General features: G+C 46.8%; 1 protein-coding gene across 4 annotated transcripts; it reads left to right on the top strand.

The window, feature by feature from the left end:
• The first annotated feature begins 11,692 nt into the window (after nucleotides 1-11,692).
• On the top strand, nucleotides 11,693-26,917 carry LOC103790482 (metallothionein-1E-like). Of its 4 annotated transcripts, none has more exons than XM_078370523.1 (3): nucleotides 11,693-11,720; nucleotides 21,852-21,917; nucleotides 26,752-26,917. In XM_078370523.1, the coding sequence occupies exons 1-3, from the start codon at nucleotides 11,693-11,695 to the stop codon at nucleotides 26,841-26,843; spliced, it is 186 nt and encodes a 61-aa protein (XP_078226649.1). In that variant the 3' UTR covers nucleotides 26,844-26,917. The 4 variants fall into 4 exon arrangements, 3 of the variants coding, with proteins under 3 accessions (XP_078226649.1, XP_078226647.1, XP_078226648.1); XM_078370521.1 differs by lacking the exons at nucleotides 11,693-11,720; nucleotides 26,752-26,917 and adding exons at nucleotides 21,174-21,272; nucleotides 22,267-22,497; XM_078370522.1 differs by lacking the exon at nucleotides 11,693-11,720 and adding an exon at nucleotides 21,245-21,272.
• Nucleotides 26,918-27,400: the final 483 nt, after the last annotated feature.

Raw genomic sequence — 27,400 nt, 5'->3', positions numbered from 1 at the left:
ATTGCAGGAAATTCAGAGAACACCACAAAGATATTCCGCAAGAAGAGCAACCCCAAGGCACATAATCGTCAGATTCAATAGGGTTGAAATAAAGGAGAGAATACTAAGGGCAGCCAGAGAGAAAGGTCGGGTCACCCATAAAGGGAAGCCCCTCAGACTCACAGCAGATCTCTCGGCAGAAACACTACAAGCCAGAAGAGAGTGGGGGCCAATATTCAACATTCTTAAAGAAAAGAACTTTCAACCCAGAATTTTATATCCAGCCAAACTGAGCTTCAGAAGTGAAAGAAAAATAAAATCCTTTGCGAACAAGCAAGTACTCAGAGATTTTGTCACCATCAGGCCTGCTTTACAAGAGCTCCAAAAAGAGGCACTACACATAGAAAGGATCAACCAGTACCAGCCATTCCAAAATCACACTGAATGCTAAAGAGCATCAACATAATGAAGAATCTACAACAACTAACAGGCAAAACAGCCACTTAGCATCAAAATGGCAGTATCAAATTCACACATAACAATATTAACCCTAAATGGAAATGGACTAAATGCACCAATCAAAAGACACAGACTGGCAAATTGGATAAAAAGCCAAAACACATCAGTGTGCTGTATCCAGGAAACCCATCTCACATGCAAGGATACACAAAGGCTCAAAATAAAGGGATGGAGGAAGATTTACCAAGCTAATGGAAAGCAAAAAAAAGCAGGAGTTGCAATTCTCATCTCTGATAAAATAGACTTTAAAGCAACAAAGATCAAAAGAGACAAAGAAGGCCATTACATAATGGTAAAAGGATCAATACAAGAAGAAGAGCTAATGATCCTAAACATATATGGACCCAATGCAGGAGCACCCAGATACATAAGGCAAGTTCTTAAGGACTTACAAAAGGACTTAGACTCCCACACAATAATAGTGGGAGACTTTAACACTCCACTGTCATTACTAGACAGATCTACCAGACAAAAAATCAACAAGGATATCCAGGGCTTGAACTCAGACCTGGAGCAAGCAAACCTGATAGACATTTACAGAACTCTCTACCCCAAATCCACAGAATACACATTCTTCTCAGCACCACATCACACCTACTCTAAAATTGACCACATAATTGGAAGTAAAGCACTGCTCAACAAATGCAAATCAACTGAAATCATAACAAAGAGCCTCTCAGAGCGTAGTGCAATCAAGTTAGAACTCAGAATTCAGAAACAGACCCAGAACCGCACAGCTTCATGGAAACTGAACAACTGGCTCTTGAATGTTGACTGGGTAAACAACGAAATGAAGGCAGAAATAAAGAAGTTCTTCGAAACCAATGAGAACGAAGACACAACGTGCCAGAACCTCTGGGACACATTTAAAGCAGTCTCTAGAGGAAAGTATATAGCAATAAGTGCCCATATGAGGAGAATGGAGAGATCCAAAATTGACACCCTATCGTCAAAATTGAAAGAGCTAGAGGAGCAAGACCAAAACAACTCAAAACCCAGCAGAAGACAAGAAATAACTAAGATCAGAGCTGAGCTGAAGGAGATTGAGACACGAAAAACACTTCAAAAAATCAATAAATCCAAGAGCTGGTTTTTTGAAAAGATCAACAAAATAGACAGACCACTAGCCAGATTGATTAAAAAGAAAAGAGAGAACAACCAAATAGATGCAATAAAAAATGATAAAGGGGAAATCACCACAGATTCCACAGAAATCCAAACCATCATCAGAGAATATTACAAACAACTCTATGCGCATAAACTAGTAAACCTGGAAGAAATGGACAAATTCCTGGATTCCTGTGTCCTCCCAAGCCTAAACCAGGAGGAAGCTGAAACTATGAATAGACCAATAACAAGGTCAGAAGTTGAGGCAGCAATTAAGAGCCTACCACACAAAAAAAGCCAGGTCCAGACGGGTTCACAGCCGAATTCTACCAGACACACAAGGAAGAGCTAGCACCATGTCTTCTAAAACTATTTCAAACAATCCAAAAAGAGGGAATCCTTCCCAAATCATTTTATGAGACCAACATTATCCTGATACCAAAACCCGGCAGAGACCCAACAAGAAAAGAAAACTTCAGGCCAATATCCATGATGAACATAGATGCAAAAATCTTCAATAAAATATTGGCAAGCCGATTGCAACAGCAAATCAAAAAACTTATTCAACATGATCAAGTAGGATTCATCCCGGGGATGCAAGGCTGGTTCAACAAACGCAAGTCTGTTGGGAAAAAATTTTTGCAGTTTACCCATCTGACAAAAGGCTGATATCCAGAATTTACAAAGAACTCAAATAGATTTACAGGAAAAAACAAACAAGCCCATTCAAAAGTGGGCAAAGGATATGAACAGATACTTTACGAAAGAAGACATATATGAGGCCAACAATCATATGAAAAAATGCTCATCGTCACTGATCATCAGAGAGATGCAAATCAAAACCACATTGAGATACCATCTCACGCCAGTTTAATGGCGATCATTAAAAAATCTGGAGACAACAGATGCTGGAGAGGATGTGGAGAAAAAGGAACACTTTTACACTGTTGGTGGGAGTGTAAATTAGTTCAACCATTGTTTAAGACGGTGTGGCGATTCCTCAAGGCCTTAGAAATAGAAATTCCATTTGACCCAGCAATCCCATTACTGGGTATATATCCAAAAGACTATAAATCATTCTACTATAAGGACACATGTACACGAATGTTCATTGCAGCACTGTTTACAATAGGAAAGACCTGGAATCAACCCAAATGCCCATTGATAATAGACTGGATTGGAAAAATGTGGCACATATACACCATGGAATATTATGCAGCAATCAGAAATGATGAGTTTGTGTCGTTTGTAGGGACATGGATGAATCTGGAGAACATCATCCTCAGCAAACTGACACAAGAACAGAAAATGAAACACCGCATATTCTCACTCATAGGTGGGTGATGAAAAATGAGAACACATGGACACAGAAAGGGGAGTACTAAACACTGGGGTCTATTGGGGGGAAAAGGGGAGGGCCAGTGGGAGGGGGAGGTGGGGAGGGATAGCCTGGGGAGAAAAGCCAAATGTGGGTGAAGGGGAGAAGAAAAGAAAGCACACTGCCATGTGTGTACTTAGGCAACTGTCTTGCATGCTCTGCTCATGTACCCCAAAACCTATAATCCAGTAAAAAATTAAAATATAAATAAATAAATAAATAAATAAATAAATAAATAAATGTTTTGCCATTAATTTTAATGGTAAGTTCAGGTCTGGTAGATGAAATGGCTTGAACCCAGTAAGCATAAGAAGAGGAAGGCTTAGGACCTTGGTTACCCATAACTTTAGTCAGCAATTGAGAATCAGCTGAGGTATCAACAGGAATGAGAAGTATTTGAGCAAAAAAAAAAAAAATTTAGGACTCAGCGTGAAAAGACCTGTGGGTGACCAGGCAAACACCTTAATTTCTCCTGAGTAATCAGCATTAACAACTCCAGGTAGTACCTGTAGTCCTCTTAAGGAACAGTTACTATGACCTAAAATAAGACCAATATATCCTGAGGGAAGAGGGCCAAAAATGCCCATAGGGATTGCTTGGGGTCTCATGTCAGGGGTTAATACCTGTCAGGCTGCGGGAAAGAGGTCAAGTCCTGTGCTGTCTGATGTTGCTTTGCAGAGTTCAGAAATGGATTTGTGCTTGAACTCAGGACGGGAGCTTGAACATAAGGTGTACCGATATTTTGCAGGGGCTGGGACTGCCCCCCTAGGAGTTTCCCAACCACTGAGAAAGAGGATTGCCCTGGGCATCATGCTTAGAGCTGCACTCGTTGGCCCAATGGGTGCCACGGCGACAGTGAGGGCACAAACCTGGTTGACGTGGTTGGGGTGATGGGGTGGCAGGAGGAGTAGGATCTGGGGGTTCTGGCAAAGCTAACATCTGAGGCTGTGGAGCAAAAGGAACTTGACACTGTCTAGCCATATGGCCCAGACTGCCACAACAAAAACATTTAAGGGGTGGTCTAGGTTGGTTGGGTCTGTTTTTAAAAGGCGGCAACAGACATACCTGCTTGAGCAGCTGCTAGAGCAAGACCTTGTTGATAAGCAGGTCCGATATCAGCACAGAGGCAAATATAATCAGTTAAGGTGCCTTTACATTTAAAGGGCCTCATGGCTGCCTGGCATGCCATATTAGCATTCTCAAAAGACAATTGTTTCACCAATAGAGATCCAGTTTCATCATTACCAACCTGGCGAGTAACTGCCTGGAGGAGGCGTGAGACAAATTTTTGAAAAGGCTCGTCAGGTCCCTGATGAATTTTAGCAAGCTCCTCCGTTCTAATACTGGATGATGGTAACTGCCTGCAGGCATGCATCGCCAAGGAGGTTATCTGAGCCTCATTAGGGTAATTAAGTTGGTCAGGCAATTCAGAATGCGCCCCCCACATAAGCATATCTAGGGTAACGGGAGACTGCTGATGACGGTTTTGAATAGACTGGTCCAAAGCCGCATCCTCATAATAAGCTTCCAAAGCAAAAAATCCCCACTGGAGAGGACTGCCATAGCAAGGCGACCCCAATCCGCAGGCAGAAGAGCTGCAACACAAAGATTATCCAAAATTGTTAAGGTATAAGCAGCAGTCGATCCATACTGAGTAACAGCATCCTTCAAGTTCCTTAAAGCCTTGGGAGGAAGTTGTTCATAATTTCTGATAGCATTACCATCATTGCCCACAGTCTCAATAATGGGGTATGTAAGAGAAGCTTCAGGGCCTCTAAGTCCTCTGCGAAGGGACATAAGGGCATGAGACAGTGGTGAAATAGGAGAGAGGGAAGTGGATTGCACACGAACTGGAACAGGAGGTCCATGGTGTTGCGATTGCTGGGTGATAGAAAAACACTGGTGCTGTTGAGAAAGAGCACGGGAGCAAAGTGAAAGTAAATCTTGAAACTGGCTAATTAAATCTGGTGGAATGACCAGGAGTCCATTGTGCAAGATGGGAAGAACTGTCCGAGACCACTTTGGCCACGATCTCAAACGCATCCATAGGCAGAGGCACAGCATAAGAATGATGAGAGCCGCGTTCTGCCAAATAAAGAGGATCAGGAGATAGTGGAGGAGGAGAGGCAAAAGTGGCTGCAGAGGTATAAGGCGGGGCTGAGGGAGAAGTATGAATGGGACAAAGGGAATCATGCAACTTAGGCCAAATGGAAAGCAAAATATCAGTTTGAGGTAGCGACGTGTTGTGGGTAGAAAAGTGATCAGTTTTTTCACCTATAACCTTCCAAGTGTCTTCATCCAAGAATCCACTCTCTGGAATCCACGGACAAAGCTCACGGACAAAGCTATCTGCACAAATTCCTCAACAGTTTTTAGTTTAATTTCATGACCATGTGACTTAATCATATGTTGCAAAAGTTGTACAAACAAATTATGCTCTTTAGATTCTATTTGTCCCATGTTTTACTCCAGATGAAAAGAAAAGGTTATTTACTTACTTACGCTGCAGCTTCACCTCTATAGTTTGTAGGCATCATGACTGTCCCTCGTGTCCAGGTCCCACGTTTGGGGCACCAGCTGTTGTGAACTGAACGCGAGCCCGTGAATCTTGTCCAGCGAGAGGGTCCCAAACCTGGAAGAGGGTGTGTGTGGAAAGAAAGGAGATAGAGAGAGGAGGGGTCTGGAGGACTGGATGGGCTATGCCCATACAGCGATTTTATTTGTGCAGTAGGTTTCCTTATATGCTTTTTTCTTTAACATCATTACCTCAATGCATATAATTACTCAAACAATAAAAGGAACAGAAAATTCCTTGGGAGATGATTCTGAGGAACTGTCAAAGGGAACAAATACTAATTTAAAAGATCAATTGGAAATAGGTGATGCTGATTATCGATATTGTCAGAACAATCAGTAACTTGGATAACAATCTTTAATTAACTAGAAGTCACAAGCTCAGCAGTAAACCATGCATCTGTGAGAGACAAGGACCACAGGGGAGGTAGCCAGGCTGAAACAATGCCTGGTAAACAAAGTCTTAGATCAGGAGCCAGAAAGGGAACACAATATCCAATTAACTCATTTCAGCATTCACCTGGCCATTATCTCATCCGCCAAGAAGCCTGAGGATAGTGTCCTACCTAATCATTCTCAATTTCCTCTTTCATTCTCTTCTGAATTTCCTCTCACTCATAGCTCAACAGCCTCCAGCCAGGGAAAATGTGTAAGGAGTCAAGCTCACCTAATGGCGGCGGCCAAGTTGTTAGCCTCTCACAGGGGTGACCCCCACACCCATCAACCTCTCAGAAGTGGAGAATGGAAGGGAGGGAGGCAGGGCCCTGTGTCTGGCCTGTTGCTGTGAAGAGGAGAAATGAGGCCAAAGGACATGGATGACTATGCAGGTGGGTCGAAGGTCACATGGGAGGCTGGTCCTCTGCACACAACTCCCTCGCTGCACTGCCCGCCTCGGTCCTATCTAGGAATGTGAGCACCAGGCTGGGGTTGCACACGGATTCCCACGGAGGCAAAGTTCAGGTCACTGGTGCCGGCTGAGAGGGTGGGGATACCGCCACCACCTGAGGCTGGGTTCCTGGACCGCCCAGGACAGGAGTGGACTGCAATCTGAAGGAAATTTGGGAGGGCCGGGATTATAGTCAGGATGCTGCATAACACCGAGAGCACAGCCCCTCCAAAGAGAGCGAGAGCCAAAGGGCCGCCCTCATTGTGCATCCTGCGCCCAGGGAGGATCCTGTGCCTGGCCCACCTGCAGCATACAGTCAGGCCCTGAACCCGGGGTCAGGGCTGACACTGTGCAGGGTGGCTGCCAGACCTGGGGCAGGGTGTCTGCACCCGGCATCCTGCTCTGACTCTAAAGTCAGAGGCCTGATCCTGGGCTCTGTTCCACCTCCCACCAGCCAGCCTGTTTTTTTGCCTCTGGTTTAGGATCTCCAGCCTCATCTGACCTCCAAATGAACCCCAACTGCTCCTGCACAGCGGGTAAGGGATGCCAGCTTTTGGGGCTTAGGGTCTTCATTTTCGTACTACAGAGTAGAAGGTCCCTCGGGCAGGATGCAGGTGCATTTTGAGCTCTACCCAAAATGGACTCCTTTGCTTTGCACTTCTTGAGCTTTCTCCCTGCCAAGCACCTTCATCACTACTCAGAACACTGCCATCTTCTCACTGCCTCCCATTTCTGAGGTAAGAGGACAGGCTGAAAATTGCCTGGCTATAGGTCACCCTCAAGGCCAGAGGTGTGCTGAACTAGGACCCAGTGCTTTGTCCAGCATTTGAGCTGCCTGAGGTGGATGGGAGGCATGACATTCACTGCTTACTGCCTTTTTCTTCCTTGCAGGTGGCTCCTGCATCTGTGCCAGCTCCTGCAAATGCAGAGTGCACATACATCTCCTGTAAGTAGAATGAGTGCAGGACCATCTCCAGGAATCTGGGGGCTGGGCAGAGTCAAAGGAGGGATCTCCACAGGCCGGAGCAGACCATTGATGAGCCTCCCACATCTTGCTTCAGCAAATGACTTAGGATCACAGCTGGAAGAACACTAGAGATGGTTAATTCCCAATCTTCATTCTTACCATGGGGAAGCTACACCAAGAGCACACACCAGCATCCCAAGCACGACCTGATACTTGAGGACTTTCCTCACTTAAGTGTATCATTCTAGGAGATTGTCCTTCCTTTTACTGCAAATAGCATGTTACTCCATCTCCAGGCTTCTACCATGTCCTGGGCAGAGGAGGGGTGGGTAGCTTTTTCATGGCAAGACCCTCACTGCAAAGATTCATGAGTTGTCTCCTGAACTAAGGGTCCTTGGGGCTGGAGGCAAAGCTTGAGCCAGGCCTCTGTTGGGGCAGGGAGGTCACTGGTTGAATCTGCTCTGACCTCTTACTCTCCCCTTCTTCCCCAGGCTGCTGCTCCTGCTGCTCTGTGGGCTGTGCCAACTGTGCCCAGGGCTGTGTATGCAAAGGGATATCAGAGAGGTACACCTGCTGTGCCTGATATCAGATGTAAATAACACAACCCTTAAAAACCTAGAGGTTTTTTTTTAAATACAAACATAACCCATTTACTATGCCTGTTTTCTCAAGTGAAACATAGGAATGATGATAAACATTGTTGGCCTTATTCTGCCTCTAATTTTTTTGAAGGGTATCCTGACATAAGAGACCCCAGACCCAGCAGAGCTGGGATCATCCTATATACTGAGTGCCCTAAAGCAACTTGGGTTACCTGTCTCTGGTCAGTTTCCTAGCTAAAAATGTGCATCATGCCAGATGATTTGAGGGCACAGCAATCAGTTGTGGACCTAAGCTTTGGTGAGATAAATAGAATGAATAAGTATGAAAAATAAAAATGCGAAGTTCATTTTTCATATTCAACAAGGAAATCTCAAAGGGACATTAAGAACAAAATAACAGAAAAAAGAACTACTAATGCTGCACATCTGTTGTAAGGTGTAGTGATATTCAGTAGGAAGGAAGAAGGCCCTGGGTGTCTTGTAATTCATGGCAACTGTTAGTTATCCGGCTATTTGGTGAGGCAATTGCTGTTTAATGTTCAAAGAGGAAGAGGAGTCATGTGGCCCAAGAGTAAGCACCATGCTGCCTTAAAGTGCTTTGTGAATAAGGGATTTCAGAATGCAGCCTGGCCGGGTGCAGTTGGTCACACCACCTCAGTGGCTCACATCATGCTCTGCTCAAGCCAAGGCAGGAGGATTGCCTGAGGCCAGAAATTTGAGACCAACCTGGGTAATGTACTGAGAACCCCTTTCTATGTAAAATAAAACAAGAAGAGAAGGCAGCCTGGCGAAGTGCAGGTGGTTTGGTGTCACACAAGTGGGTTCACAGCCCACTTTATCCCTTACTGGCTGTGTGACCTGGGCAAGGTGCTTAACCTCTCTGATGCTGCATTTACTCATTTGTAGAAAGAAGATTCTATCTCTACTTTGGGATGAAATGTGATAGTGGCCTAGCACCTGGCCAGGATTCAGTGAAGGGTGCTGTTATAATTATTTGTCCACATGGACTTTGCAGACCAAATCCTATCAGATCTCATCAAGCTCCTTGGGAAAGGACCATCAGTTCCTTGGAAGCATGACTGTGGAGTGGAAGTTGCGAATGGGTTTGGAGTCTTGCTAATCTGGTCTTAAGGGTATGTGGGTGACTTCCTGCACCAACTCTCCAGCATAAGACACTGCTCCAGCATTTGGACAGAGATCAAGCCTTTTCCACCCTTCAAGTCATTTGATCTTCACACAAACCAGAGAGATAGTGTGTGCAGAGGTTAATTATGTAGGGGAACACTGTCCTCTAGAGTAGTTAGAAACCTGCCCAAGGTCACACAACTCACAAGGTCATCCAACTACAGGTTGGATGAACTTATGGTACAGCTGTCCTCAAGCCCTCTCCAGAGCTGACAGATTATTCTGTAAGTGGATGCTAAGCCCTCCCCATCACAGTTTTTAGGTGGAAGTGCCCTTGGTGAGTAGGCCCAATTGTGCCCTGACTGGAAAGAGACATACTGATGCCAAGGAAGGTTAAGAGCTATGAAGAAGGATTGATTGCCAGCTCATCACTCTTCCCTCTGCTGTCCTTGTGCCAGGTTTTCTGTGTCCTTGTGTTTTACATGACATAGGGTGGTGGTTGAGGCAATGACATTGCATGAGTTTAAATTTCAGCTGTGTCATATATACCTGGGTAACACAACCTTTCTGTGGTTCAGGCTCCTACCCTGTTCCGTGCATGATAACAGGGTCTGGCTGGTAGGACCACATCACTTAATTCATATAGAGAACTTAATACAGTGTTCAGTGTGTCTCAAATAGTCTGTAATAGCTATGATTTTATTATCTTTATTCACAGCATAGGAACATTTTAGTACCTCCAGACAAATAAGCCAGTCCTGAATGGGCTTAGCTGTGTGTCCCATGTTGTTCCCATCAATATCATGAGCATATGACATATGGATCTGAGAGGGAACCCTACCCATCCACAAATAGGGATCTACACTGCATATATAAAGCCATAAGCAAGATAGTCTGTGTCCACATAACAGATGTGAAAGGATTCTTGCCATTTTTGCCAACACCTGCACTGTTATTTTCCTTTAAAGAATGCTATTTCCTTAATGTATTTACAGAAGAAGCAAACTCTCTGACACTACTGAAAATAAGAATCAGTCACCTTGCAGACATGGAAGGCAGCCACACATTTATATATATATCCCTCTGTATCACTTCTGTTGCTCTCTGGATTGACGTTGACATTTGTTTTTGTTTAAAGATTTTAAGCAGGAAAGAGGTGCTGAAGACATAGTGAGGGTGAAGGGAAGTTTCATCACTTACCTCTTTTCCCTGAAAAGCTGAGTGGTGGCCAGGCACGGTGGCTTAAGCCTGTAATCCGAGCACTTTGGGAGGCCAAGGTGGGTGGATCACCAGGTCAAGAGATCAAGACCATTCTGGCCAACATGGTAAAACCCCGTCTCTACTAAAAATACAAAAATTAGCTGGGTGTGGTGGTGTGCGCCTATAGTCCCAGCTACTTGGGAGGCTGAGGCAGGAGAATTGCTTGAACCTGGGAGGTGGAGGTTGCAGTGAGCCAGGATTGTGCCACTGCACTCCAACCTGGTGCCTGGCAACGGAGCAAGAGTCTGTCTCAAAAAAAAAAAAGATGAGTGGCTTCAAACCTGCAGCACTGCTTTCACTCTCCGTCCTGGGCTAGTTAATTATCTCCTTGTGTTGTTCTTGTCTAATTAGTAAGACACTGTCATAAAGGGTATTTCCCTTGAGGATTGCTGTGAGGGTTAAAAGAGCCAAAGTGACTAAACAGCGTCTGGCTGAGTCTAAAAACTCTGTAATAGTTAGGAATCCTGAAAGTAATAACTACTTTTCATGCTTCTTAATTTAATGAAAGGGTGAGTACATCAGGAAAAAGATCTCTCCCTTGGTAACATTCCAAGTTTTGGGAAGCTCCATCCTTGGGCTTGGTGGGCCAGCTAGGCTGTGGGAAGCCCCAAGAAGTTACAGCAAAGGAGGATGTGGACAAATGTGCCCATCACTTTCCCAGGAGTGGGGAATGGAAGGGAGGGAAGCAGGGCACTATGTCTGCTCTGCTGCTGTGAATAAGACAAACGTGGCCAAAGGACCTGGGTGGCAATGCAGGTGAGGCAAAGGTCACATGGGAGGCTGGTCCTCTGCACACAACTCCCTCATTGCACTTCCCTATCTAGGGACATGAGCACTAGGCTGGGGTTGCACATGGACTCCAACAGAGGTGAGGCTCAGGTCACTGGTGCAGGGTGCTGAGCTGACACTGTGATCACCTGAGGCTGGATTCCTGGACTGCGCAGGGGCAGGAGTGGACCACAATCTCTGAGAAATTCAGGTGGGCCAGGATTATAGCAGCAACACCACCTACCACCAGTCATGCAACCCCTTCAAAGTGAGTGGGAGCCAAAGGGCCACCCCGGGGTGTGCACTAGCCATGCTAGGGAGGATTCTCCACTTGGCTGGGCCCTGAACCCATGGTGCCTCTGACACTGCAGAAGCCAGAGCCAGACCCAGGGTGGGAGACCTCTGAACCCAGCACCCCTCCCAACTACAAAGCCAGAGGGGACTCCTGGTCTCTCTGTTCCACCTCCCACTGGCTTGCCTACTTCTTCACCTCTGGCATAGGTACTCCAGCCTCACTTGCTCTCCAGATGGACCCCAACTGCTCCTGCACCACTGGTAAAGTATGCCAGGGTTTGGGGCCTTTAGGATCCCCAATTTTTAATAAGGGATTAAAAAATGCAGGAGGCAGGTGCATTTTGAGCTCTACCTAAAGTGGATTGTTTTTTTACTTTGTACTTCTGATGCTTTTTTTCTTACCAGGGACCTTTATTATTATCACTGAAAACCTTACCATTACCCCAGTGCCTCCCATTTCCAAGGAGAGAGGAATGAGGCTCAAAACCGCCCCTGCTCCAGGTCACCCATAGGCCAGAGGTGTGCTGAGCTGGGACCCAGTGCTCTGTTCAGCACTTGAGCTGCCTGGGCTGGTAGGGAGGTGGGAGACATTGCTTCTTCAAGATTCCCCATTTAAGTCTTTGTGTGGTATGAAAAAGAGGGCACCTGCCCATCAGAACCTGTGGGGAGGAAAGGTGGGGCTGGGCCTCACGTGCCTGGAGGGAACAAGGTAACAGGTTTCCCATGCAGTGAGCAGGAAGATGTTGAGGGGCTGCTTCTAACCCTGCACCACACTCACTGCTCACTGCCTTTTTCTCTTCCCTGCTGGTGGCGCCTGGACCTGCACCAGCTCCTGCAAATGCAAAGAGTGCACCTGCATCTCCTACAGGGAGAGTGAGTTCGGGGTCCTCCCTGAGAATCTGGGGGCTGAGCAGAGTCAGAGGAGGAAACCCAGAGCTTAGCGGGCAGGAGCAGGACAGTGACCAACTTTCCACCTCTCCTTTCCTGGCAACTGATTTAGGATCTCAGCTGGAAAAACACAAGATAGTTGATTCCCAACTTTCATTCTTAAAGTAGGGAAACTGAGGCCACACGAATGCACCAGCCTGCCAAGCACAGACCTGATACTTCAGGACTTTTCTCACTTAAGTGCATGGTTCTGGGGAACTGGTTTTCCTTTGTCCCTGTAGCCCCAGCCACTGCCTCTCCAGTCTTCTGTCCTCTCCTGGGTATAGGTTTTACTGGGCAGCTTTTTCACTGGAAGACCCTCACTCCAAAGATTCAGTTGACTCCTGACAGAGCAATGCCACCCTGGACTAAGGGTCCTCTGGAGCTGGAGGTAGGGCTTGAGCCAGGCCTCTGTTGGGGCAGAGAGGTCTCCAGTCAAGTCTTCTCTGACCTCTTTCTCTCTCCTTCTTCCCCAGGCTGCTGCTCCTGCTGCCCTATGGGCTGTGCAAACTGTGCCCAGGGCTGCATCTGCAAAGAGGCATCAGACAAGTGCAGCTGCTGTGCCTCATGTCAGGACAGCCCTGCTCCCAGATGTAGGAAGAGTGACCTAAACAAATTTGGAATTTTTTTCCATGGCCTTACTATATTTGTCTCTCTTTTATAAAATATGTGAATGATAAAAAAAAGTTGTTGCTTTTATTCTGGCTCTGGTTTTCTTTGTGTGCCTTGGAAATAAAGGGCCTCATACTCAACAGAGCTGGCATGGGTGATTGTATTGCCCGAAGATGTAGATGCTGGGACCATTTCCTAATCATCCTGCATGCTGAATGGCTTAAGGAAAATTAGGTTCCCTGTCTCAGGTCACTTTTTCAGCTAAAAGAGATTCCTATAAGATGATAATATGGTGTGTTTTTTTGTGCCTTTCTATGTTGAACTACTTAGTCCACTTAATCACTGGCAGATGTGAAAGGAGGGAGGCAGCTCATAAAAGGGCACAGGAATCTGTTTCACACCTAAGCTTTGATGAGATAAACTGTTTTAGTATGATAAAATCATGAGAAAATCTATTTTTATATTCAACAAGTAAACAATTACCTACAAACATGTGGATATATGAAAAACAAAATTACATGAGAAATAAAAGAATTACAAATACTACCCATTTTTTCTGGAGTGTACATTTCACACTGGAGACAGTCATCCAATCAGTCCTTGTGCATGGCTAGCACAACTTGAGCACCCCTGGAGGAGACATTCACCCAGGACTCATCAATCTTGACCTGCACCATGCCACTGATGGGAGTCTCCCTTCACCTCAAAACTCCCTCTTGTGACTTGGCTCTGAATCTGTACCTCTCCCAAGGTGAGGCTGAAATTGGCCTCTCCCTCAGCCCTTGGTTACTTCAGGCCAGCTGAATGAGCAGGAATGGAGGAGAAAGTGCTCAGCATTTTTCTGGCAAGATGTCTGTAGATAGAAACTGGTTTCCAGATTATGTACTTTGAGTCCACCTGTGCGGGGTGTGATGGCATATTCTGTGGTCTGAAGATGCTTTGCTGTTAATTAAGGAGGAATGAGGGCTGTGACTGGTAATTAGGCCAACAGTGGTTGCCCTGCTTATTTGTTGAGGGAATTGCTATTTGTTTTCTGTATTTTTTATTCTTTTTCTTTTTGAATTCTATGTGATGTTCAGCCATAGGGGAAGATAAGGCCTGTGGCCCAGGAGTCAGGACCATGCTTGCCCACAGATGCCCTCTGTGAAGAGCACATTTCAGAAGACAGCCTGGGCCAAGCCCAGGTTTCGGTGTCACACAACTGGGTTCACAGCCCACTGCGCCACTTACTGGCCGTGTGGCCTGCACAAGTCACCTGATCTCTCTGAGTCCCCATTTCCTCATTTGTAGAAAGATTATATCTTCACATTGGGATAAAATTTGACAGTGGCATGGCATCTGGCTGGGGTTAATCAACAGTCCTGTTATAATCATTTGTCCACACGGACCTTCTGGAGAGAGAATCCTGTTAGCTCCCATCAAGCTCCTAGGGAAAGGCCCATCTGTGAGTCATTTGATGTTAACACGAACCAGAGTAACAGTGTACAGAAGTTGGCTGTGCAGGGGTGCACTCTCCTCTAGAGTAGTTAAGAATCTGCCCAAAGTCACACAACTCAGCAGTATAGGAATGGATTAACTTATGGTACAGAGGTCCTCATGTCCTCCCCAGAGCTGGCAGATACGATGTCACTGGTTGCTATGCCTTGCTCCTAACAGTTCACAGCCAGAGGGGCCCTTGGTCAGTAAGGCCAATTGTTTCCCTAACTTGAGAAAGAATATACCAAAGCCCAGAGAGGTCACAGAGCCATGCAGAGGAATCTAAATGCCAGCTCCACACTCTTCCCCCTGTGCCTCTGTGCCAGATTTCAGTGTCCTGGTCTTTCCCCTGACAGAGTGACAGTTTTTTAATTGAGGGCATTATGCTGCAGTCAGCCTGTATGAGTGCAATTCATAGCTGTGCTGCTTATATCTGGGTAACACAACCTCTCTGTAGCTCTGCCTCCTGCATTGTGAAAGAGGTATAATACAGTCATGCACCACGTAACATTTTAGCCACGGATTGCATATAGCATGATGTTCCCTTAAGATTATATGTTTTTGTTTGTTTGTTTGTTTTTGAGACCGAGTCTTGCTCTGTTGCCCAGGCTGGAGTGTAATGGTGTGATCTCAGCTTACTGTAACCTCTGTCTTCCAGGTTCAAGTGATTCTCCTGCTTCAGGCTCCTGAGTAGCTAGGATTACAGGTGTGCATCACCACGCCCGGCTAATTTTTGTATTTTTAGTAGAGACAGGGTTTCTCCATGTTGGCCAAGCTGGTCTTGAACTCCTGACCTTGTGATCCACCCTCCTTGGCCTCCCAAAGTGCTGGGATTACAGGCATGAGCCACTGTACCCAGCCTATTATATGGTATTTTTACTGTACCTTTCTATGTTTAGCTACACAGATACTTACCATTGTGTTAAAATTGCCTAACAGTATACAGGTTTGAAGCATAAGAACAATAGGCTACCACATACAGCCTACATGTGCAGTAGCCATTATCATCTAGGTGTGGGTACATTCCATGATGTTTGCACAATGACAAAATTTCCCAAAGACACATTTCTCAGAATGCATACCTCTCATTAAGCGGCACATGACTGTAATAGGGTTGGACTAGTAAAGATAAATGATTTCATGGATGTAAAGAACTCAGAATGGTGCCTTGTACATGACCAGTGGTCAGTAATATTAACCACTATTTTGTTATTATTATTCATGGCTGCTATGGCCTGAATGCTTGTGTCCATCCAATATTCACGTGTTGAAATCTTACTTTCATTTTGTTGCTTTTAAGAGGTAGTGCATCTGGAAAGTGACTATGTTATTTGGGCAAAGCACTCATGAATGAGATTAGCGACTTAATAAAAGATGCCTGAGGGAGCTTGTTTAACCCTTTCCACCATGTGAAGACCCAGCAAGAAAGAGACATCCATGAGGAACGGGACTCTCACAAGACTCCAAATGTTGGTGCCTTGACCTTGGACTTCCATGCCTCCAGAACTGAGAGAAATAGATTTCTGTTGTTTTAAGGTATCCAGTCTAAGGTGTCTGGTTATCGCCACTCAAATGAACTCAGGCAATAGTATACTTGACATTTTTACTCTAGACAAAAAAGCTGGGCCTGGTGTCCCTCCCTGTGTGTCCTCTTTTTGATCAGCCACATGAGCATTGCTCTGTGGTCCTGAACAAAGTCCTGCACTCTTCCCACAGAATAGAGATTCACACCAGAAATATAAAGCCACAAGCAAGACAGTCCCTGTCCCCATAACAGAAACAGAGGGGTGTCTGCCAGTTCCACTACCACCTGCACCAATATGTGATGCAACATTTTTCTTTTAAATAATTCTATTTTCTTAGATATATTTACATGAAAAGCAAACTCATTAGCACTGCTGAAAAAAGAATCAGTTTAACTTCCAGACATAGAATGTTGCCATCAAATTCTCCCTATTCATATCCCCTCTGCATCTCTGTTTTGCTTCCAGGACTGACCTTGATGTTTGATTTTGTTTAGAGATTTAAAGCTATAAGAAATGAACTTACCTAGACCAAAGGGAAGCGTCATCACTGCCCTCTCCCGTTGGAAGCTGAGAGGATTCAGACCCAGCACTGCCACTTCCCAGCCCTCTGACCCTGAGCTAGTGGCTTGACCTCCTTATATTGTCATTGTCCAGATTAGGATATGGGTTTATAAATAGAATGTATGTCTCTTTTTGATTGCTGTGAGGGTTCAAAGATGGAAAGTGACTAAACAGGGCCTAACACGGATTAATGTTATGTAGCATAATATAAATATGGAAAGAAATTGCTTTCTAATTGAAGACAGAATCTGCATGATTCCTTTTCTGGGGGCATCCCACATTTTCCAAACTGCCATTCTGTAGTGGGGTGCCCGGCTAGGCTGTGGAGAGACCCTGGAGAGATTTATGCTAAGGAGGACCAGGACAAATGTGCCCATTCAGCCTCTCAAGAGTGAAGAATGGAAGGGAGGACAGAGCCCTGTGTCTGTCCTGTTGCTGTGCTGGAGAAATGTGGCTGAAGGACACAGGTGAAGACAGACTCAGGCAAGGCTGGAAATCCAAAGGTCACAGACTTCACCAGTCCTTTGCACACAATTCTCTCCCTATGCTTCCACTACTGCTGATCCTGAAAGTTGAACACGAGGCTGGGGTTGCACATGGTGTCCAGGGAAGGTGAAGACAGTCATGAACCAGACCAGGTCACTGCTCACAGTCCAGCCAAGGACCACAGGCAATGCAGACTCAGCAGGGTGAGTGCAAGGGCCAGGATGGAGCCTCTACTTTTTTAGACAGACAAATTTTGTTAAATCCCAACAACCTCCTGGAGAAAGGCTCATGGGTTTGGAAGCATGACTCTGGATTAGATGCTGGGAATGAGAATGCAGCCTAGTGATCCTGCCAGGAGGAATGTGATAAGATGCTGTTGCTTGGCATTTGTACAGACAGCCTTTCTCACCCTTCACATCATTGGAATTTCACACAACCTTGGGAATGAGAGCCACAGCCCTCAGAACTAAGACAACAAATATGCAGGGCCTGGAGTGCCTGTGTTGCCTTCCAGAGTAGTTAATCAACCTGCCTAAGGCCACGTAGCTCAGAAGTAAAAAGATAAATGAACTGCTGCTACCCTGGCCTGTCGTCCTCGTCACAGCTGGCAGATGGTGAACAGCACATCACTAGATGCTAAACTCTGCCTATCCTGGTTCAAATCTAGAAGCATGCTTTGGGATAGACTGATTTTGCACTGGGCTTGAGAGATGAGAACTGAAGCCCGGAGAGGTCACAGAGCTGTGCACAGGGACATTGACTGCCAGCTGAATGTGCTTCCCACTGCTGCCTCGGGGCAAGATTTTCCGTGTCCTCATCTTCATTGCGACTTGGTGGCATAGAGTGGTGGGTGAGGGCATGATGTTGCCATCAGCATGCATGAGTGGAAGTCCCACCTCTGCCACTTAGCTGTGCTTCACAACCTCTCTGTGGCTCAGTCTCCTCCCCTGTAAAAGGTGCATAATAATGGCATCTGGCTTGTAGGATTAAACAATTTAATACATGTAAGAAACTTGGAATGATTCCTGACAAGTGGTGAGTAGTCTGTAATATTAGCTATTGCTTTTTTAAAAAATCATTACACATAGCATAGGGGGTATTAGTTTATTCACGGACAAAGCAGCCAGGCCTGGTGTGCCTAGCTGTGTATGCTGTCATTGTCATCTACCACTCAAACATGGGTCCTGTGGACCAAAGAGAGCCATTCACTGTTCCCACAAATATGTCATCAATACAGGGTTATAAAGCTGTGAGCAAGATGCTGCACCTCATGTCAGATATAGAATGACTGCCATTTCTGCTGCCACGTGCACATTTTATCTATCATTTCACATTGAAATCACTAAAATTTTTTAAAATATATTTTTATAAAAAGCAAACTTTCTTCCACTACCAAAAAAGAAAATCAGTCTTATCCATATGTAGAAGATAGCCAGAAAAGCATATACATGTGCATTTGTATGTATGTATGTATGTATGTGTGGGTGCATACACACACACACACACACACACACACACACATATGCTTATTATACTTATGGATTGCTTTTGTCATTGCCCATGGTTGAGTTGGTGACTTGCCATTATTATTATTATTATTATTTTGACACAAAGTCTCTCTCTGTCACCCAGGCTGGAACACAGTGACGCAATTTTGACTCACTGCAATCGCCACCTCCCAAGTTCAAGGGATTTTCCTGCCTCAGCCTCCCAAGTAGCTGGGATTACAGGCTTGTGTCAGAATGCCCACCTAATTTTTATATTTTTAATAGAGATGGGGTTTGCCATGTTGGCCAGGCTGGTCTTGAACTTCTGGCCTGCAGTGATCAGCCCATCTCAGCATCCCAAATTGCTGGCATTACTGGTGTGAGCCACTGCGCCCAGACTTAAGTTTTTCTTTGAATCTGGCGCTGTGTCTAAGGTTGAGAGGAAACCCAAGGCTAACCCTGAGTGCATGCTTCTGGGAGACTGGCCTTCCTTTGTCCCCAAAAGCTGTCACTGCCTTTCTAGTCATCTGCCCTGTCCAGGGTGCCTGTGGAGTTGGGCAGCTTTCTCACTGGAAGACCCACCCAAAATATTCCCCAGTTGTCTCCGGACAAAGCCATGCCATCCTGAACTAAGGGTCTTTTGGGGCTGGAGCCACCAGCCTGGCCTCTGTTGGGCAGGAAGGTCCCTAGTCAAGTCTGCTGTGAACTCTCACTCTCCCCTTCTTCCTCAGGCTGCTGCTCCTGCTGCCCCATGGGTTGTGCCAAGTGTGCCCAGGGCTGCTTCTGCAAAGGGACATCAGAGAAGTGCAGCTGCTGTGTCTGATGCCAGGACAGCCCTGCTCCCAGATGTAAACAGTCATATTTACAAATCTGGATTTTTTATACCACTGTAACCTATTTGCTAAATTCCTTTTCCTATGAAACATGTGAGTGATAATAAAATATTTTAGACCTGATTCTGACTTCAGCTTCTCTTGTGTGCTTTGGAAATCAGACACTGGGGTGGAGGATTGAACTGGGGGTGAAGACTTTTGTGCTCTAGATGAAAATGTGAGCCCCTAACAATCCAAGAGCCTTAAGGCAAGCGAGGCTGCCTCAATGTGCTTCATCTTCTGTAGAATGGAATATCCCTGCATCAGGTCATTGGTGGAAATCCAGGATACAGGATCACCTTATTCTCAAATGTGGCACAGAAACTTCTCAATACCTCCTGTTCCTTCTCCAATTTGTCTGCCCAACTTCAATTCCTCTTTGGATTTCAGATTCAAAAGTGAATACAGGGGATGGAATCAAAATCCTTAGTTATTTTAATCCTACATGGGGCTTCTCAAACTCCTCTGTGAAGGAGGGGTTTTTAATTCCTATCCATTCTGCACCTAAACCTTAGTAAATAAAATAATATTAATAATGAAAATCATGAGATCAAACACAAAATACAAAATCAGGCTTAGCAGGGTGACTCACACCTATAATCCCCGTGATTTGAGAGGCTCAAATGAAAGGATCACTTGACACCAAGAGATTGAGACCAACCTTGGGAACATAGGGAAACATCTGTCTCTAAATAAATAAATAAATAAATAAACACATAACAAGGAAGGTGTGGTGGTGCAAGCCTGTAATCCTAGCTACTTGGAGGCTAAGGCAGGAGAATCCATCTAGCTAAGGAATTGGGGGCTGCAGTGTGCCATGATTGCACCATTGCACCCCAGTCTGGCTGAGACTTCAGACCCTTGTCTTGGCACTTGCGGGGTCTCCTACCCACACACTGAGCTGCCCTCAGGGGACCTTTAGCCCAGCCTTTCTGCTGTGCACAGCCCAGAGTAGGACTTATGGGAGCGCTGACTAGCCAGGCAGGTGCAAGGGCAGGCCCCGGGTCCTCTGTGCCCAGCCCCCTTCCCTGACTACAAAAGCAGTGGCTGGATGTTGGGGTATGTGAGAGTTCATACATGGAAGGTGACTAGGCTGTGGGGAGACCCTGGAGAGATTTATGCAAAAGGAGGACACAGACAAATGTGCCCATTCAGAATCTCAAGTGTGGAGAATGGAAAGAAGGGAGGCAGGACCCTGTTTCTTCCGTGTTGCTGGGCACAGGAGAAACGTGGCTGAAGGACTGACATGGCAAAGGGGACAGGGACAGGCAAAGCCAGAGATCCGAATGTCACATCCTCAGCCTGTCCTTTGCACACAACTATCTTGCTGTGCTCCCTGCTCCCGCCAATCCAGACAGTTGACCACGAGACTGGGGTTTTACTCGGACTTCCGGAAAGGCTTAGCTCTTGACAAAACCCAGACAGACCGGGGGCTGTGGGGGCGAAGGTCAGGATCTTGGCTCACGGGGAACGCCAAGGGGCGGGACTAGCAGGTAATCTCAAGGAACTAGAAAGGCCTGGCAGGTGAGAGAAGCAGCCCACCTGGCTGCACAGCGCCTCCCGGGTGAGCAGGTGGGAAAGGGGCGGCCCTGTGGGGTACACTGAGCTGCACTCAGGCTACTTTGTGCCCGGCCTGTTTGCTGTGTACACTCCAGCCAAGGATCGTGGGCAGCACACACAAAGTGGGGCGGGTGCAAGGGCGGGGCGGGGTCTCTGCTCCCAGCTCCCTCCCTTGACTATAAATACACCTGCCAACTGTTGAGCTTCACCCGGTCTTCCATGTGCTCCACTGTCTCTTTGCTTCTCGCTTGGGAACTCCAGTCTCACCTCAGCTTGCTATGGACCCCAACTGCTCCTGTGCCTCTGGTAAAGGACGCCTGAGTTCTGTGCCTTGGGATGCCAAATTCCCAGGCACCGTAGAGTTCCTGGGTTTGAGGGGGTCATATTTTGTGATCTGCGCTGTAGGGGATTTCTTTACTTCGTCCAGGGGTCTCCTCTTGGCCAGGTTCCTAAATGCATTTTCCTCCTGCCTGTGCCTCTATGTCAGAGTTGAGGGTCCTGAGGCTCAAGGCTGTCCTGCTCCACATTACCCAGTTGGTCATGGGCTGCCAGCTGAGCCCTAATGCTTTAACCAGGCTCTGAGCAGCTGCTTTAGATAGGAGGCAGGGGACATTGCCGCTTTGGGGTTCGGGACAGAAAGTCGAAGTCACAGTCTTCCCAAGCTGCGCCCAGAGCCTGAGACTTTCCTCTGGAGTGCAAACAGGAGGGTACTTGCTCTACCCAGCATGAAGGGAGAGGACAGGGAGTTTCTCTTCCTCTGCTGAGTGAGAAAGGAGCTCTGCCGGCTGCCCCTGCACACAGGAGGAGGCACTGGAGACTCACTGATGCACTGCTATACCTTCTGCATCTCACTCAGGGCTCAATGCCTTTTTCCCTTCCTTGCAGGTGGCTCCTGCACGTGCCCTAGCTCCTGCAAGTGCAAAGAGTGCAAATGCACCTCCTGCAAGAAGAGTGAGTGTGGGGCCATCTCCAGGAATCTGAGGCTGTGGCTAAAGTTGGGAGGGAGCCCGAGGCTGACCCTGAGAGCATTCTTCTGGGGGATTGGCCTTTCTTTGTCCCTGTAGGCAGTCACTGCTTTTCCAGTCTTCTGCCCTGTCCAGGGCTCCTGTGGGGTTTGGCAGCTTTTTCATAGGAAGACCCACCCCAATATCCACCAGTTGTCTCCTGACAAAGCCATGCTATCCTGAACTAAGGATCCTCTGGGGCTGGAGGCAGGGGTCAAGCCAAACCTCTGATGGGGTAGGATCAGAGTCTGCTGGCTAAGTCTGCTCTGACCTCTCCCTCTCACCTTTCTCCCCAGGCTGCTTCTCCTGCTGCCCTGTGGGCTGTGCCAAGTGTGCCCAGGGCTGCGTTTGCAAAGGGGCATCAGAGAAGTGCAGCTTCTGTGCCTGATGTTCAGACAGCCCTGCTCCCAGATATAAATAGAGTGACACAAAAAATCCAGGATTTTTTTTTTTCTACAACACCGACCCATTGTTACATTCCTGTTTCTCTGAAATATGTGAATAATAGTTGAACACTTAGACTTAATCTGGTTCTGGTTCCCTTTCTGTTTTTTGCAATAAGGGATTGGGGTGGGAGATTGAACTGGGAGTTTACAGACTGGGCTCTAGATGGAAATATGAGTCCCTTACAGTCAGAGCACCTTCAGGCAAGCCTGGTTAACTCACTGAGCTACATCATCTGTAAAATGCCCCTGCACTGTGCTGGATCACATGGGGACTGGACATACACGATCACCTCCAATCATGTTAAGTGTTGCACAGAGCCTTCTCCATTCCTCATTTTTATTCTCAGACTTCCCTGTCCAAGTTTAGTTTGTCATCAGATTTTAGTCTTGAAAGTGACCACAGGATGTTGATTCTAAGCCTCAGTTGCTTGAATCCTACACGAGGTTCTCAAACTCCATAGTAAAGGGAGAGTTTTCATTTTTTATCCATCCCAGACCTAAACCTTTGTAAATAAAGTAGTATCAACTATGAAGATAATGAAACACAAAATACAGAACCCATTTTTTTACATTTTACCATAAAAAAATCAATAAATATGTATGGAAATAAGAGAGAAATTGAAGATTTACAAATTCTGCACATAATTTGCATTGCAGACAAGAAACAGCAGACTGGTCTCACTGGGGACCATGCACCTTCAGCAGCACAGGCCGGGACATTTTCATGAGGAACCATCAGGCTTGGCCTACCCAGTGTCACAGACAGCACACTCAGGACACTCTCTGAACCCTTGTCTCTGAATCTTTGCAAGTTTCTCCCAAGGTCAGGCTGTTTCTTCTTCTTACAAATTCCAGCCCTTGACTACTTCAAACCAGCATGCTCTCAGCAAGATGCAGTGTGATTGTGTGTTGCAGATAAAGTTATTTTGGAATTTTGCTTTTGATTTCATCACCTCCATAATTAATAATACTTTTTCTTTTTGAGATGGAGTTTTGCTCTTGTTACCCAAGCTGGAGTGCAATGGTGTGATCTCAGTTCACCACAACCTCTGCCTCCTGGGTTCAGGCAAATTTCCTGCCTTAGCCTTCTGAATAGCTGGGATTACAAGCACGTGCCGCCATGCCGGCTAATTTTTTTGTATTTTCAGTAGAGACGTGGTTTCACCATGTTGACCAGGTTGGTCTCGATCTCTTGACCTCGTGATCCACCTGCCTCAGCCTCCTAAAGTGCTGGGATTACAGGCTTGAGCTACCGCACCTGGCCAATTAATAATACTTTATTTACAGAAGTTCTCAGAACACAGCCATGGCAGACTGTGCAGGTTGCTGAGCATGGCTTAGGAAGAAAAAAGTTCCTGGATGTCTTGTTAATGACAAGTTAGTCCCTCCATTTGTGGAGGGAATGCTGTTTGATGTGCAGCACTGCACTCCAGGCTGGGCAAGAGCAAGATTCTGTCTCAGAAAAAAAAAAAAGAAAGAAAAACTGGAAATGTATGTCTTGTCTACACATCTATAGTCACATATATTACACATAGGGATTTCTTTTGTCACAGCCCATGGTTGAGCTTGTGGCTTGACATTGTTTAAAAGATTTTCAGCAATAGAGAAGTGCTAACGACATACCTGTGCCAAAGCAAGGCTTGATCATGGACACTTTCTCCTGAGAGGCAAGCTGAAAATCAGTGACAAGTTTTCAGCTTTGTGATGTTGAGCAAGTTACGTAAACCTTTTTTCATAGTTGTCAGATGAGTAAAACAGGTTCAAAATAGTATTTCCCTTTAGGATTGTTGGGAGTGTTCAAGGAATGAATGATTTTAAAAGGCCTGGCAAAATCTAAATGTCACATGATAAAACATTGAGGAGAAATACCCACTTCTCTTCTTGATCTTGATTGAAAGCAGGGTCTGCATGTCACCTAAAGTCATCCTCTTTGGAGAGCATCCCTCATTTTCAAAACTGCCATCCTGCAGTGGGGAGGCAGGCAGGCCTCGGGTAGTCCCAGAGAATTATATGCAAAAAAGGACCCGGACAAATGTGCCTGTGATCACCTCCAAGGAGCAGGGAAGGAAGAGAGAGGGGCCGACGCGTGGTCGCCGCGTTCTGTGTTCAGGGGGAACGAGTTTGAGGGTCCTAAGTGGGAAGAGTGACAGGCAATGCGTGGGGAGGGCGGGGGAGAAGTAAAAGTCACCTCTGCTGCCACTCATCTGCACACAGCTCGCTAGGTCTGCTCCAGGCTCCCGCCTAAGCAGAAGGTGAGCACCAGGATGGAGCTGCACACGGACTCAGGAGGCGAAGCGGGGCCGTAGCTAGAGGAGAACTGGAGGGAGGAGAGTGGGTGGATAGCAAGACGACTTGGGAATGGAAAATGGCCCTCAGGGTGGCAGGGGCGCCGCGTACCTCCGGCAGCACAGCCCCTCCCACGCAAGCGGGCGCCAAAGGGGAGGCCCCCCGGGGGCCCACCCTGGGACACTCAGGGGATGGTGTGCCCGGCCCGCCAGCTGCGCACAGCCCAAGTGAGGACAGCTGGCGCTGACGATTCCACGTGGGTGTCGGGAGGAGTGCTCTGCACCTGGCCCCCTCCTCTGGCTGTGAATTGAGCGCGCGCTGTTCTAGAATTGACCACGCCTCCCAACTGCCCCGCTGCTTCTTCGCCTCTTGCTTGGAAACTCCAGCTTCACTTCCCCTCGAAATGGACCCCAACTGCTCCTGCTCCAGTAGTAAGAGATGCCGCGTTTCGGGACTTAAGATCTCCATTTTCATGCCAGAGAACACAATGTCCCTGGGACAGGAGGGAGGTGGATGTTGGCTCTTCCTAAAGTGGACTCCTTTACTTCGCACTTCTGGTGCTTTCCCCGTCAAGCCCCTTCATCACCACTTAGGCCATCTTCCCAGTGCCTCCCATTTCTGAGGAGAGAGGACTAAGACTCAAAACTGCCAGGTCACCCTGATAGCCAGTGGGGTCCTGGGCTGGGACCAGGGCACTGACCCAGCATTAGAGCTGCCTGAGGTGGATGAGAGGCAGGGAGCATTGCCTCTCAGGAATTACTGACATAAGGTCTTGTGGAGTAAAATTAGGGGTGCATCTGCCCATCCGAGCCTGTGGGGGAGGAAACGGAGGCTGGGCTTCTGTGTGACTGCGTGGAACAGGGTACCAGGTTTCCCATGCACTGAGTAGGAGCCTGCTGAGGGGCTGCTCCTAACCCTGCACGATACTCACCATTCACTGCCTTTTTCTTCCTTGCAGGTGGCTCCTGCGCCTATATGCCAGCTTCTGCAAATGCAAAGCATGCACATGCACCTCTTGCAAGAGGAGTGAGCATGGGGCCTTCCCTGGGAATCTGGGGGCTGGGCAGAGTCAGAGGAGGGATCTGATGTCCACAGGGAGGAGCACGCCAACCACCAGCTTCCCACATCCCCTGAAACGGATTCAGGATCAGAGCTGAAAGAACATTAGAGATGGTTGATCCCCACCCAACCTTCATTCTTACAATGGAGAAACTGAGGACACAAGAATGCACCAGCTGGCCAAGCACAGACCTGATAGTTGAGGACTTTCCTCACAGAAGTGTATGGACCTGGGGAATTGGCCTTCCTTTGTCCCCACAGACCCCAGTCACTGCCTGTCCAGTCTTCTGCCCTGTCCTGGGCTGAGGTGGGGCTGAGCATCTTTTTCATAGTGTAACTGAGCGAGTTAGAAGGAAAGCGCCATGCTCTGAGTTCCAAATTAAGAGTCTATTAATTAGCCGGTGACCGCGAGGTCTAACTCTTAAAATTCTCTCTTGGCCCCAAGGAAGGGGCCTGATTATCTTTTATACCTTGATTTAGGTAGGGGAGGAGAGTACCTAGCTGAAGTGGAATTTTATGGAAGCAGAAAAGCAGGTTAGAGGAAGGTCTGTGGGCACAATCGCTTCCATACAATTACCAAGAAGGGGGTGATCATGTGCCTTCTACACAATGATCAAAGGAAAACGTTTTTCTTACAATGAGGGGTGGGGGGAGATATGCCAAGCAGGATACAAGTGTTAAGAACAGTACACTTCAATGCTTCCAAGTGCAGCATGACCCAGTTATGCACCCAAAGGGGCTGTGATAAGGAGGGGGAAGCCAGGTTGGAGTTTACAGCTAAAATGGAGTCATTTATGCTAGCCCAGGGTAGGTTATTACAATAGGAAGACTTCCACTCCAAAAATTGATGCATTGTCTCCCGACAGAGCACACTATCCTGAACTAAGGCTCCTCTGGGTCTGGGTGTCAGCTTGGGCCAGGCCCGCTGTTGGGGCAGGGAGGTGCCTGGTCAAGTCTTCTGTGACCTGTCACTCTCCCCTTCTTCTCCAGGCTGCTGCTCCTGCTGCCTTATGGGCTGTGCCAAGTGTGCCCAGGGATGTGTCTGCAAAGGGATGTTGGACAAGTGCAGCTGCTGTGCTTGAGGTGGGGAAAGCCCTGCTCCCAGAGGTAGAAAGTGTCCAAACTTGGAATTGTTTTCCATACAATCCTGACCCAATAGGGCATTTGTTTTTTCAAAAATAAAATATGTTAATCATAATAAAAGTTGACTTTATTCTAACTCTGTTTTATATTATGTGCCTTGGATAAAGGAACCTGACACCAAACAGAGCTGGGATGAGGGACTGCATTGAGATCAGACACGTGTGTGCTGGTACCATGTCCTATCATCTTACACAGAGAGCCTTAAGGCAAATCACATTACCTATCTCAGCTAAAAAATGTAAAAGCATTATACAGTAGGTCGGGCATGGTGGCTTACACCTGTAATTGCAGCATTTTGGGAGGCCAAGGTGAGTAGGTCGCCTGAAGTCAGAAGCTGAAGACCTGCCTGGCCAACATGATGAAACCCCCATCTCTACTAAAAATACAAAAGTTAGTTGTGAGTGATTTCAAGTGCCTGTAATCCCAGCTATTCAGGAGGCTGAAGCAGGAGAATCACTTGATCCTAAGAGGCAGTGGTTGCAAGAAGCCAAGATCA

Source organism: Callithrix jacchus, chromosome 4 (genome assembly GCF_049354715.1).
Source record: "Callithrix jacchus isolate 240 chromosome 4, calJac240_pri, whole genome shotgun sequence".
NCBI classification, from domain to species: Eukaryota; Metazoa; Chordata; class Mammalia; order Primates; family Cebidae; genus Callithrix; species Callithrix jacchus.
This window is presented reverse-complemented; position numbering and strand designations above follow the sequence as displayed.

Bases quoted from the DNA above. Each gene is read 5' to 3' on its own strand.
- LOC103790482 (XM_078370523.1), top strand. From the start codon at position 11,693: ATGGACCCCAACTGCTCCTGCACCACTG. The intron at 11,721-21,851 runs GTAAAGTATGCC...CCTTCCTTGCAG, and splicing joins CAACTGCTCCTGCACCACTG to GTGGCTCCTGCACGTGCCCT. The intron at 21,918-26,751 runs GTGAGTGTGGGG...CTTCTTCTCCAG, and splicing joins ATGCACCTCCTGCAAGAAGA to GCTGCTGCTCCTGCTGCCTT.